Genomic DNA, 13,892 nt, shown 5'->3' with positions numbered 1-13,892 from the left:
CACTCAGAAATCAACATCCACAGCAACCTCCACCCACTGCTCTACTCCATCGTTTCCACAAACTCCCATGCTCTCAACCACTGACACAGTCACAGACATCAGTAAGGTAGATGACAATAAAGAATTCCCAGGAGATCATAGCTCTGTACCCACTGAGAACCAAAACTAAAGAATTCTACTAACACTCTATGGCACTTCCATGGGAAGGCGTCTTTCCCTACAAAAAGTGGTCCATAAACTCAGAGGCAGCAATTGTTATGCCAGAGACACTCAAGTCAGTGTGTGGGTACAGGGACCTTCTATACATAGGTCTCAGAGATCTAACCACATGTCCTCAAGCTTGCAGGCAAGTGGTCTCTCCTACATCCATCTCCCAAGCCGGGACTTTATTTTCAGTAACTACTTTTGCATGTCAGATGTAAGACTTTTTTTTTTCTTTTCTTTTCTTCTTTTCCTTAGTCAAAGCAAAGAGCAGCACAAGTCTTCTCAACTTTGGCATCAATGACATTTTAGCGCTGGCAACTCTCGGTTCTTAAAAGGCTGTTTTATGCACAGTAAATGGTTAGTAGCAGCCTCGGCCTCTAGCCTATCCAGTAGATGTCAGACGTATCATCCTCCCAATGCCACAAAAATAACAACCTAAATACCTCCACAATTGCCAACCACCGTAAAGGCGGCAAAAAAAAAAAAAAAAAAACAAACAAACAAAAACAAAAACCTCACCCGGCTGACAATCACTGAGAAGAGAACCCGCCTCAAAATTCAATGAACAGAAAAGAACAGAACATGGGCAGTGACTCCAAGGCTAGACTTCGACTTCCAGCAGATGGGAAGCTGTGTGCTGCGGTGATCACTAACCACACTTACAACACTACATCAGAATAACTAAGGAAGTGGGTTTGTTTTACTTAATGAAGTTGCCATGCCTGGCTAGTGGCTACCACACTACACAGGCCCTTCCAGGCCTTACTGTTATCTTTCTCAATATTAGTCAGCTTTCCATTGCTGTAACAAAATACCGAGCCACTCTCGTGGACTCGGGAGCTTCCCTGGGCCCAACCGCCTTGGGCTGCCATGAGGCAAAGCCTGTGATGAAGAGTACATGAGGAACAAGACGCTCACCACATGGTGGCTGAAATGGCAGGAAATGGGCAAGACTCCAACCGCCCCTTCGAGAATGGCCCCAAAGACCAGACTTCCGCCCTCCCACCAGAACCTTTTCAAGGTCCTACCACCTACCAAGGCTGGCAAGCAGCCTTTAACATAACACGTGGGCCTTTGGAGGAGACTTACGCAAACCACAGTAGTCAGCAATAAAAGTGTGAGCTTTCCCTACCCTCTAGGCACTTCGTGCAGCATCGGCTCCCAGACGTGCAGACTTAAGATGACCAGTCCCCGCCCCAGCCTAGACGCAGGACAATGTTTTTTATGTCCCATCACAGCTTGAGTCACTCTGTACCGTCTTAGTGTTCCTCCCAACTCCAGAACAGGCTGCTGGCCTTCTATGAAAGCAATCCAGGAGAACAGACTGGCAAATATAAACTGGCGAAATGAAGAATCAACTCAACCATGTATGGGGTTGTCTGTCGCCCAGGCAGAAGGTGAAGGCCACCAGAGCAGAATTCCTTTGGGCCTTTCTTCTTCTACATACCCAGGATAACACCCAAACACAAAGAGGGTATTACACATTTGATTAACTACTAAATGGCAGCAAGAACAGTACTCAATAGCGCGAGGGACCACAGGGCCTTAACTTTTAACCTACTGAACCTCTGTGCCCTTGACATATGCATCATTTAGCCTGAAGTGATGCCTGGTTTGTTCTTACTGCACAGGAAAGCACAGACGAGCTAAGGGAATGTGCCCACGACTGTGCAGATGGCTAAAGGACAGGCCTGCAATCTAAACACTACCGCATGTGCCATTCACTCCCTTACTTAAACAGACTAAGGATTTATGTTCTCAAGAGCACCCACGCTACTCTATAGTCTGCCCCTCTGCCCTTCCTGCCACACTGGAACGCAGCGGCTACAAAACATCCCGAAGGAAGAAAGTATATACTTGCAGGATAGCAACAGCACACGCAGAGCTCAGCGGATACAAAACATCTCTAAGGAAGAGCATATACACGTGCAGAGTAGCAGCAGCACACCCAGAGATGTACAGGCAATTCAACCCAGGAACACGAGAGTACGGAAAAGGTCCACACATGGTGACATACCTAAGGTCAAACAGCCCCAAGCTCTGTGGAGCCCAGCCCTTGCTAAAGGCTGCCTGTACACAGCCCAGGCAGCAGGAAAATATAAAACCCTAAGGATGCATTGTGTAGAAAGGAAGTTGTGCTGAGCTACGGGGACGTGAGCATGGTAGGGGAAGGAAACAGAAAACCCAGAATGAGCCTATCTGGGCTTCAGAATCTCATACTGGGTTTCAGCCTTGTCTGTGGGAAGAATAGTAACCAATTCTAACAAGATGATCGGCCTATACAAGCCAGCCCACCACAAAGCTAATGTGGGGGAGGGGGCGGGGGCAGGGGAGGGGAGAAGAGGGGAAGAATGCTCACCTGGATCGGAGTCTACAGAAGGGTGACACCTGAGTCTCAAAAGAACGGCCCCAAACTTTCCATGACCCAAGTGACACATTACAAGGGGCCGATGGAAACTGACCCCACGCGAGAAAGAAGCTGATAGAGAACGATACGCGTGTTACAGTTCAGACTGACATCAGGGAGGCGCTCCTGTGGAAAACGAACTCTGGACTCTTCTTTCCTATACTTGTCGGTATATGGTGACGTCGGAACAAAGCACTTCCTAGGGTCAGGCCATTACATTTTCCTATCTCATACTAAACTGACTTCCAGGAATCCGTTTCTTTTTACCTGCTCCTTAGCAGAAGACAGGCTGAAGCCCAGAATCTGCCCTCAGTATGCTAAGTAACACCCTTCTCATGCCCCACTCAAATTAGCCATTAAGTCTTTACCCTTAGGCTAACCTAACTCGATACCTGTAACAACACTGTGCACAGGCCCCAGAGAGCAGGTGCAAAACGCCTGTCCTGAGCTAAGATGTGTGATAGCTGCAAGACACCCTCCAGACCCACACGCACAAAAAAGGGCAAAGTACCAGTAACTGTACACTGACTACAGGTAGTACTGAGCTCGGATGTGTATGAAAAATATGTATTAAATGAAAATATTTGGGCTATATTAAGCTAAACAAATTGTATTATTGCCATCTACTTTGTTTTTTTTTTTTTCATTTATTCACATTATTTTAATGTGGTCCTTTTTTTTTTTTTTTTTTTTTTGTTACATAGGTGGTTCAATTTCTCTTCGATAGACTCACTCTACAAATTATTTCAACTAAGGCTGGCCTTCAAATACCTGTTTAAAATTCCACTTGCCACCTTAACAAGTGTGTGCCCCAGTTTCCTTATTAATAAAATGGAGATGTTAAGTGTGGTACCTCTGAGTTCTGGGACAGCAGGTGCCCACCATTGTCCACCCTCAGGGTCCTTATTTTTAAACCCCACCCAAGGAAACGGCAGCCAAATCCCCAACAGTGTCATTTAGGTACAACACTTCAGCCTTCTTTGTAACATCTCCGATGGAGCCTTCAGGACCAGCTTTTCATGGTTATTCTCTTAGGGAAAGAAAAGACAAAGTTCAGGCAATTAAAAATTCTAGCTCCATTCACAAGTTCCTAGGAAACCATCTTCTAACTCTTTGGCCAAACATTTATGGCACAGGGTCCTGCTCCGCCCTGCCTTTATCTCAACTCCCAAACAAAAACTCCCTTTAGCAGTCAAACAAGTCTCCACTCATGGCTCCCACATTCCTCAGAAATATGAGGCCCTCCATAAGCTCATACAAACACCCGGGGCCAAGCTAACATTGCCTCTGAACTGCAATAAACCTCCTGTCTTAGGACACTCACTATGATCCATAAAAATACATCAGGAGATAAATGCCACAGGCAACTGAAAAGCAAGGACTAAGCCCCACTTTTTAAATAATCATGTCTACTTAAAATCATGGATCTCTACTTAGAATGCATATTAATTTAGCAAATAATGGAAAATACAAGTGACAGGACTGGAGAGTTGGCTCAGCAGTTAAGAGCTCTTTTTCCTGCAGAGGATCTGGGGTCAATTCCCAGCACCCATATGGTGCCTCACAACCATCTGTAACTCCAATCCAAGGAGATCCAACCCCCACCTCTGACTTCACTGAACACCAAGCACACAAATGGTGCATATGCATACATGCAGGCAAAAACACTCAAAGAGACATAAAATAATAAAAATAATTTTAAATAAATAAATGATTTCTAGACAGTGTTACTAAAATTACTTTTAAATACTCCAATTTAGTCTACTTACTGCCCTACCATAAAATACCTGTTGGCAACAACAGCAATGCTGCATCTGAGTTTCAGGGCAGTGGTTTCTTTGCTCTTTCAAGTTCACTATCTTCTCTACTCATAAAGCAATCTTATGAAGGACACACTGTTACAACCTAAGTCAAGATTGTTCAGTTTACAAATGACATGGACTGAGGCTCCTCCAATAATCTAATCTCCCTTTTATCTCCGTCTCTCCTCGCCTTAACTAAGAAGGTAAGGAACAGAATGAAAGACCGACAGTGAGAAATCTTGCCTGACAGCAGATGTGGTAAATTGATGACTTCAAAACAACATTTGCCTGAAACAGCTTTTTTTTTTTTTCCTTCCCCCGCCTCGCCAAGGAAAAGTGATGATTTGCAGGCTGAATGTAAACCTCATGACCCTATTAGGTGCAGAAGACAAAATTCCATCTAAACCTAAAACCAGTGCCTTTGCAGACTCCAAAGTTGGACGGTCTCCACCTTCGAGCTTACCATTTTAGCTGCTGCCACCAATGAATAACTACATGAAGAAACAACCTTCGGAAGGCACAGTACTTGGCCAACAAGGCCAACCCGCACTCGCTGCTTCTATGTTAGAAACCATTCATCTTCCCACACCTAACTGTCACCAGGAATCAAAGTCTTTAAAAAGTATGTCTGTGTCAGGCATTCCAATTTAAAACAGAAACACAAAGAACCTCAGTTCACAGCGCTCCCCATTCATGAATGGCCACATTGTTATTCTCCCAGCACACTGCAACTCAGAAATGTAAAGGCTTGGAGAAAGACCCAAACCTGGGGCCAAGCACACCGGCAGAGCCCAAAAAAAAAAAAATCAAGAACGTGCAGAGGCGCCTTCCTTCCTCTCCACCGCCGCAGCCCTTGGCCTCTCCAACCTAGGGGACAGCTCCCGGCCAAGGCTCGCCTACGCGGGCCGCGGCCACCCGGGTCCCCACCCCGGCTCCCGCAGGATGCGCTGGCGGCCCAAGGCTCCCACCGAAGGCCCCGCTCCTCGAGCACCCGCCCGCGGCCTCCGCTCACCCAGTTCTGCGCGTCGTTACTCAGCTTGACTTTCTTGCACAGACTCCCAGGAATCTCCATAGCCGCCAAGCACAGATGCCCAGCTGCTGAGCGCCCCAGGAGCCGAGTCTTGGAGAGAGGCCGGGGGCGGGGCGGAGCAGGGAGAAGGGGCGGGGCCGGCACCCCGGGCTCGGGGCGCGCGCTGACGTGCGCTCCGGCTAGTAATCGCCTTTGCAGGGGCTTGGCGTGGAGGGCGGGGCGAAGCGGGAGGCGCGGGGTCGGGACCTCAACGTCCAATCACCGGGGGCGGTGCTTGAAGCTCCGCCTTGACCTGGGAAGGGCGTGGCCCGAGGGTTAATAGGAAAAACCCTCCGGATCCTGTGCATGCGCAGTGAGCGAGCCGGAGCACCGCCTGCAGAGGGGCGTGGAAGAAGCTCCACGGAACTGAGGCTGTTTGCGGGAAGAAGCTGACGTGGGCTACTGCTGCTCGCTCTCTTTTCTTCCGCTAGCCTAGACTAAGGCTTCCCCAGGCTCGATTTGTGCACTTGTCAACCAGTACGCCTTCCAAAAATGTTTCCCAGTCCGGCAAAAGGAAGAATTAATATAGTGAACCGCTCATCCACGTGTTGCTCATCGCTTTAAGATTCTACTCAGTGTACAACGTTTTAAAAAGTAATCTTCCATCTTCCGAACTGACATCAACAGTTTCTCATGAAAGATTAGAAAGTATTTGTAAGGTGCCTCCTTCCCCACTTGGAGACCCCACTTCATATCAGGGAAGCTCTATGCAGTGTTTGTCGCCACTGAGTAGCCACAAAGGAGCATCTCTTGTACTTGCTATTCCAAAGAACGGAAATCCAAGTCCCCTGGTAAGCAAAGCAGAATGCTCGCCTATAGAGGGCATTTTCAACCTCATATATTCCAAGACCAGTTCATAAAAGAATGCGGCTGGGAGTGAGAGGCCTCTAGGCAGCCACTCGTACTCACGCGCATACACACACTCATAGCACGCGCATACACACACTCATACCCCACACATAAACCATCATCATCAACAACACCCGCGCCTAGCCTTTTGCTAGCAAGTTAGCCCCTATTTACACATGACCGGAATCTTCATTTTTACACACACACACACACACATACAGTGGGCAACAAGCACTCATAAAGCCCTAAATTCAATCCCAGCACTTGGTGAAAGTGGGTGTGAGCTTGCAAAAATCCATAATCCTTGCACTCAAAGTGGGGAGGCAGGCAAATCAAGAAATTCAAAATCACCCTTGGCTAAATAGTGAGTTTTAAGTCAGCATGGCGCACATGAAACATTGTCAGAAAGAAAGAAATAGAAAGGATGAGGGAGAGGAAAAGAGGATGTTAAGTACACGCACTATCTCACAAGGATTAGCTAAGGAAACTGAGGAGGAGCCGCCTGAGAGAGCTCCCAGAGGCCAAAGCTGAAAACATTTGAGCAACAAATACTGTGGACACCTGTGAATCTGCTAATCCAGAAAGTGGCTGAATGAGTTAACACAGAAGAAGGAAGGAAGCTCCCATGCAGAACTGCAAGTAGTTGATTTCGAACCTCTGAAGGTGCCTGAGCACAGCTCCCTGGCCCTCAGTGTGGCCTGTGCATGCTTCCCTGCAAAGAGTCCTGTTGTAGAAACAGAGCAGGGAAGAGCAACCTGATTGCGACAAAAGGGACAGTGTTGACTGGAGCTATGCCAGGTAAACAACGAGGCTGCAAAAATAAATAAATAAATAAATAAATAAATAAATAAAAACAATGAGGCTGCTAGTATGTAGAAGTAGCCTTCATACAGTGGAGAATGGTGCCCGGCCTCTGTCATCTTCATCTGCAATCAAACCTCTTTCTTAAAGAATTATCATACACACTATTAACATAATCATAATGAATCCAAATAGTGGGATATGCTACAAAATCTCTAACAAACGGTCCTCAGAATTCTCAAGGCCATCGAAACACCGGAAAATTCAGAAGTTAGCACACTCAGGAGAAGGCTGAGCAGACAAAACCAAATAGGAAGAAAGGAAGGAGGAAAAGAAAAGAAAGAAATCAGATGATGATTGAGGTAGGATCCTGGAACACAGTAAGAAATCATCACTGGGCTGGAGAGATGGCTCCGCAGTTAACAGCCCTCACCGCTCTTCCAGAGGCCCCAGGTTCTTAGCGTCCACATCCGGCAGCTCACAACCATCTGTAGCTAATTCCTCTTCTACACATGCTTACACCGGCACACACATATAACACATAATTTAAAATAATACAAAGAAATCTGTTTTCAATTGTTTGGCTTGTTGTTAAGTATTTCTTTTATTTGTTAAGCTTATAATATAATTATATATCATTGTCCCCTTTTTCTCTCCAAACTCCCATATTTCCCACATATCCTACCTAGGTCTCTCTCAAAATCATGAGGTCCTTTTTCATGAATTGTTGTTCTGTGTATGTTGCTGTGTGAGAATGTGTGTGTGCGTGTGTGTTCCAAAATACATAAATACAACCTGCTCATTCTGTAGAACGCTGTGTGTGTGTTTTCAGGGCTAACCACTTTGTGCTCCATAACCAACTGGTGTGCTCTTCCCTGGGGAAGACTATTGATAACATCTTTGTTCAGCTAGAGTTTAGGCAACCATGTTAACAAGACTTTGTGAGTGTAGCTGACATGATGTTCCTCCTAGAAGACAAAATCCTCACAGAAAACGCCCTGTTCCTCTGGCTCTTACAATCTCTCCCAGAGTAATCCCTGAGCCTCAGGTGCAGGAGTTGTGTGGTAGATGGATCCACTGAGCTTCTCAACTCTGCATCTTGATTGGTTGTGGTTTCCTGTAACTGTGAAGAGAGGTGAGGGGATACGTTGATCTGTGGGCAGAAGGACAAATATTTAGAACATATTGCCAGTTATGCTGGTTTTAGTGAGATGCTGGTGGCAGTGTCTCCAAGATCTGTGACGTCACTAGCCCTAGTTGGTAAAATGCCCTGCATCAGGCATGACTTCCTACTTGTTGAGCAGCATTTCAGTCCAATTAGACAACTGTTGGTTTCTACCAAGGTACGCATGTGACTACTGCACCCTCAGGGTTCATGCCATGCCGATGGTTGATCTGGTTCATAGGTGTCAGAGCTGGGTACAACTATTGGTTCTTTCCCTCCCTTAGAAGCTTGCGTGCTGCCGTCGTGAGAGCTAGTCCTCAGGGAGGAGGTATTTGAGTTAGTTCCAGCTCCCGGGCTTCTGGATCTTGTGTGTGAAAGTGATGGAAATTCAGCTAAGGAAATCACAACCAACAGGCTTTAATTAGTGGCAGTGCAGAACTGGAGAGATGACTCAAGTGGCCGGTAAGGTTGCTTCCTGCTTTCCTAGGCAACTACAGTTTGGTTTCCAGCACCCACTTCAGGCTTCTCCCAAGCTCCTGTACCACCGTTTCAGCAGATCCAGCACCTTCTTGTCTCGATGGGCATCAGACTGACATGTACACATACACACACACATGTACACACACACACATACACATATATACACATACGCACCCACTTACACATACATACACACATACACACTATGCATACACACACATACTTACCTATACATACACACACACACACACATCTTAAAACATATGTTTTTTAATCTTAAAAGAAACAAGAAGAAAAGATGTTAGGCACAGTTTGGCCATCCTTAGCTCAAGGCAATAAAGCTCATTCATAAAAGATTAAAAAGGTGGCAGGCATGCCTCAGCTTCTGTCCCAAAGTTTAATCTGAGAACCAAGGACAGTACACTTTGAAGACACATTAATAAGAAGTTTGCCCTTTAAAATATTTGTATATACACTGATGGTAGAAAGTTGAGACAATTATCCAAGTAAGTTTTATCAAATTGTATTGCTATTATTTATTTTTGCTTTATTGATGATTACTTTTATTATCAAGATCTGAAAAACATCTACCAGTTGCTCGTGTTTCCTTTTGACCCTCATTCGCTGCAGAAGCGAGCACTGGCTTTGTTCTGGGAACTCCCACCACCTATCCAAATACTGCAGCAGCCAGATGGCCTCTGCAGAGGGTGAGCATCAGCCTCAGCCACGAGGAAATCTTTCTCTTCGGCTCCCACCTCCCTGCCATCACTACAAAGGCCCTGGTCACACTCACCGCTGGCTGCTAAGAGAGGTGGGCACTTTCATGTGTAAACTCACTAAATGCTCAGCAAACGATGGCTCAAGGTCAATAAACACTTCACTGACCAAAGCTACTATTTTTGCATCCTTTTAAAGGTGTCATTCCTGGGGCTGAGGAAAATGAATGTCAGTAAAGTGATGGCCACACAGCCATGAGGAACTGAGTTCAAATCTCTACTCACCAAATTGAGTGCAGTTCTGGGTGGCTGTAACCTTCGTGCTGGGGGGACAGAGACAGTAGAACCCCTGGAGCTTGCTGGCCAGCAATAATGACCTCCAAGTACACAAGACCCTGCCTCAAAAGATAAGGTGGACAGCGACTAAGGGAGACATTGACATCAGCCTCTGTCTACCAAATCCATGTCGCACATGCATACACACACACCAGCATAAACACATGCGCACACGTGCACACACACACACACACACACACACACACACACACACACACACACATGCAGATTAAAAATAAAAGATTGACTCCTCAAGTTATTTGTTCATCCTCAAGTGAAATGGGCATTTGGCCTTTTCTCTATGTCCTCCTACATAACCTTAATAACCTGCTGTTAGCATCCTGCTTTAGTCTGTCTACCTGTGATGTCATTGCTTACCTGCTAGGGGGCGTGGCCCTGCCCAGGGCTATATAAAAGGACAGTCCTACCTCGCCCCTCTCTCTCTACTCTTTCTCTACTCTCCTCTCCCTCTTCCTCTGTCTCTCTCTCTCTCTCTCTCTCTCTCTCTCTCTCTCTCTCTCTCTGAGGTACCCCTCCCCCACCATTTCCTTCTCTCCTCATACTCACTTAATAAACCTCATATAATATAATATCTGTTGCTTGGCATCTTATTATCTTATCATCTTATTTTCCTAATTTTTAAATTATAACACCTGCTGTTTTCTTTCCTCCTGTTTTAAAACATTGCTCAGTTACCTTGTGGCTTTCCCTCTTTAGCTAAGCATCGTGCTGCATGCCTGTAATCCCAGCATCAAGAAGGTATGGCAGGGATATCACAGTTTGAGGCAGGTCTGATCTACACAGTCCCTTCTCCAGGAAGGCAGTGCGGTAAGTTACAAAGAAAGAGGGGTAGGAAAAGGAAGAGTAGGGGAGCAAAGAGCAGACAGAGGAGAGAACGAAGGAAGGGGAAGGAAGAGGAAAGAAATTCTTAATATCTGGTTCTGACTTCAAATTTCAATTAAAATTCTATCAACATTTTGAAAGAATCAGTTTGGATTACAGGAATTTTACAAGGTGAGTTCTAAAGTTAGACACTAGATGGCGATGTCTGTAAACTATGCTCTTATGTGGGACATGGCGTCTGATAGTGGCCAATGCTGACTCTGTTTAGGTTGCCTACTGGGATGGCTTGTTTGTGATTTGTTTTGGTTCCGATGGGGCATAAAAATGTATGATTGCTTAGCCTGTTAAGTTTTTTATGTTGTTTTTAAGAAATCAAATAATTTTCTGAGACAAGGTTTTTCTCCCTGTGGGTAGCACAGGCTAGTCTAGAGCTCACTCTATCACCCAGGTTGTCCTTGAACTCCCAGCAGTCCTCCTACCTCAGACTCCCAGATGCGAGGATTACAAGTGTAAGCCACCAAACTCTACGGTGTTTCATTCTTAAAAGTAAATTCTTCTTATATCTTCTATGATCATTAATTTTCATATTTAATTTTCATATTTAAATATTTTCTGACTTTTTCCTTAAAATGAATGTAATTCATTGCGCTTTAAATAGATTTATTTCTTTGAAATAACTAAGCTGTTTTACTTAAAATCACAGAGGTGCAAATGTAAAATCATATGGTATGCAGAATAGAAAGACATGCTATTCCTTATGTAATTTATTTATATTAAGAGAATTTGAACACAGAGATTAGGAAATAAAATGGGATACTTCTTTGAAACCACATACCTTTTTTAAAAAGATTTAATTATTTTTATTTTTTAAATTTTTATTTATTTATTTATTTATTATACAGCGCTCTGCCAATATTTACACCTGAAAGCCAGAAATGGGCATCAGATCGCATTATAGATGGTTGTGAGCTACCACATGGTTGCTGGGAATTGAACTCAGGACCTTTCAAAGAGCAGTCAGTACTCTTAACTTCTGAGCCATCTCTCCAGCCCCATACCTTTAATTCCAGCCTTCTAAAGGTTGAGACAGGAGAACACATGAGCAAGGCTAGTCTGGGCTAGATAATAAGACTCTATTCCACCAAACAAATGAAGTAATGGGGCCACTGTTTTATGAGTCTTCTGTCCACTTTTCTTAGGAAATTAAACTGTCAACTTGCATTTAATTCATAGTAAACATGCAACCAATTAAATAAAGTATATTTGTGCTCACTTCGGCAGCACATATACTAAAATTGGAATGATACAGAGATTAGCATGGCCCCTGTGCAAGGATGACACGCAAATTCATGAAGCGTTCCATATTTTTTGGTCAGAACATTTTCCACAGTTGAGTGGAGAGTGGGATATGACTTTCTCATGTACTCTGTTGCCTCACATTTGACCATGTCCCCTGGAGGGGGAGACCTGGTGACACTCAGAGGAAGGACAGCAGGTTGCCAAGAAGAGACTTGATACCCTATGAGCATGTACAGGGGGAGGTAATCCCCCTGAGGAACAGTCATAGGGGAGGGGAATAATGGGAAAATGGGAGGGAGGGAAGAATGGGAGGATACAAGGGATGGGATAAACATTGAGATGTAACAAGAATAAATTAATAAAAAAAAATAAAGTATATTTTATGATAGTTAAGGCAAAGAGTTTCCAATAGGAAAAGTCATATAGAGTTCTTAGACAAAGATGCCAAACCCAACTCAGAAATTGACCTTAACACCTTGGTCAGATTTCTTGCCTTTTCTTTTACATGCTTCTATAGTATCTGAAATGGTGTCATCTTTGACTTCTGCTGGTAAAATAAAATACTCCTCAAAAAGGCGTTTTGGCTTATAGCTTTGATGGTCCAAGGCACAGTGGCTGCTGATGAAAACTCATGGCTGACAGCAACTTGTGCTGGACATGGAGTTTTAAAGACACTGAAGACAGGAGAAGAGAAACAATTTGTGTGAGAGGAAGCCAGAGGCCAGGGAGGAGTCAGGCTTGCAGTTTATAAAAACTTGTTCCCAAAGACTAATGCAGTCTTGAGAGCTCAACCAAGAGGTTTCCCCACCTCTCAATATTATTACTTCTAGGGTCTGATTCTATGTGGGAACAAAACAATAGCAAGCCACAGCAGAGGTTAACGAGGAAAGCAAACACACCAACACAAGCAAAAGCCTTAAGAATACTCAACAAAGTTTACACAGTTACTGCATGTGACCATCATATTAACACTTTATGAAGGTTAACTCTCCAATATTACTCATCTAACATTTTTGGTAGAATGAAGGCCCGAGTAATTGTCAGAAGAATCACAGAATCATAAAGATAAGCAGGTAAAAGTCTAACAGAAAAATGGTCCTAAAAACAGAGAAAGGAGCCAGGCATGGTGGAACACGTCTTTAATCCCCGTACTGAGGGAGGTAGAGGCAGGTGGACCTATGTGAGTTTGAGGCCAGCCTGGTCTACAAAGCGAGTCCAGGACAGCCAAGGCTACACAGAGAAGCCCTATCTCAAAACATAGCAAAATAAAACAAAACAAACAGAGAAATGGCTTTCTAGATACATAATTCCTTAATTTGTTTGTTTTGAGAAAGCTCACTATGTAGACCAAATTGGACTCAGACTCACAGAAATGTACCTGCTTCTGCCTCCCAAGTTGTGGGCCACCAATCACAGCTTGTATGTTGGTTTTTATTTTTTTATGCAAGCAAGTTAAATATGTACTAAAGATGTTTATAAATAAATCATAAAACAATAATTACCATAAACATAAATGAACTAAGCTTATCAGTTAAGTGCTCAATGGTCCAACTATATCATATTAAATCCAGATAAATGGTGTATATCCATGGAAATACATTCTTTATAGATACTAGCCAAAAGAAAACTTGATGCATATCAATATTAAAATAATTTTATAGCCTCAATCCAAAACAGAGTACCCAAAATTTTATTAAGGGAGCCTGAATTCATGGAGAAGCTTTGTAAATTGGGTGTAGAGTTGCATGCTCAAAAATCCCAGTAAGAGACACACGTATCCTATAAAGTCAATTGCATTTCTAAAAATTGAAATAAGCATCCAGCAAACATTATCAAATATAAATATATATAAGACATAACTTAAATAGTGATCCCACTTAAGTAGCTCAGAAGGAAAATATCTAAAAATAAGTCTAAGAAT

General features: G+C 44.0%; 1 protein-coding gene and 1 non-coding gene across 2 annotated transcripts in view; one reads left to right on the top strand and one right to left on the bottom strand.

Annotated features, from left to right (window-relative positions):
- Nucleotides 1–5,593, bottom strand: part of Papss1 (3'-phosphoadenosine 5'-phosphosulfate synthase 1) — a 70,415-nt gene extending 64,822 nt beyond the window's left edge. The window contains exon 1 of the mRNA XM_051165453.1: nt 5,426–5,593. Coding sequence (XP_051021410.1) covers nt 5,426–5,485 — 60 coding nt within the window. The 5' untranslated portion in view covers nt 5,486–5,593. The remainder of the gene's footprint in view (nt 1–5,425) is intronic.
- Nucleotides 5,594–11,937: 6,344 nt separating this feature from the next.
- Nucleotides 11,938–12,041, top strand: LOC127206765 (U6 spliceosomal RNA). The gene has a single exon (XR_007832861.1). It is a non-coding gene; the product is annotated as a U6 spliceosomal RNA (small nuclear RNA).
- Nucleotides 12,042–13,892: the final 1,851 nt, after the last annotated feature.

This window comes from Acomys russatus, chromosome 23 (genome assembly GCF_903995435.1).
Source record: "Acomys russatus chromosome 23, mAcoRus1.1, whole genome shotgun sequence".
NCBI lineage: Eukaryota > Metazoa > Chordata > Mammalia > Rodentia > Muridae > Acomys > Acomys russatus.
The sequence above is the reverse complement of the archived record's forward strand: the minus strand, read 5'-3'. Positions and strand labels throughout refer to the sequence as shown.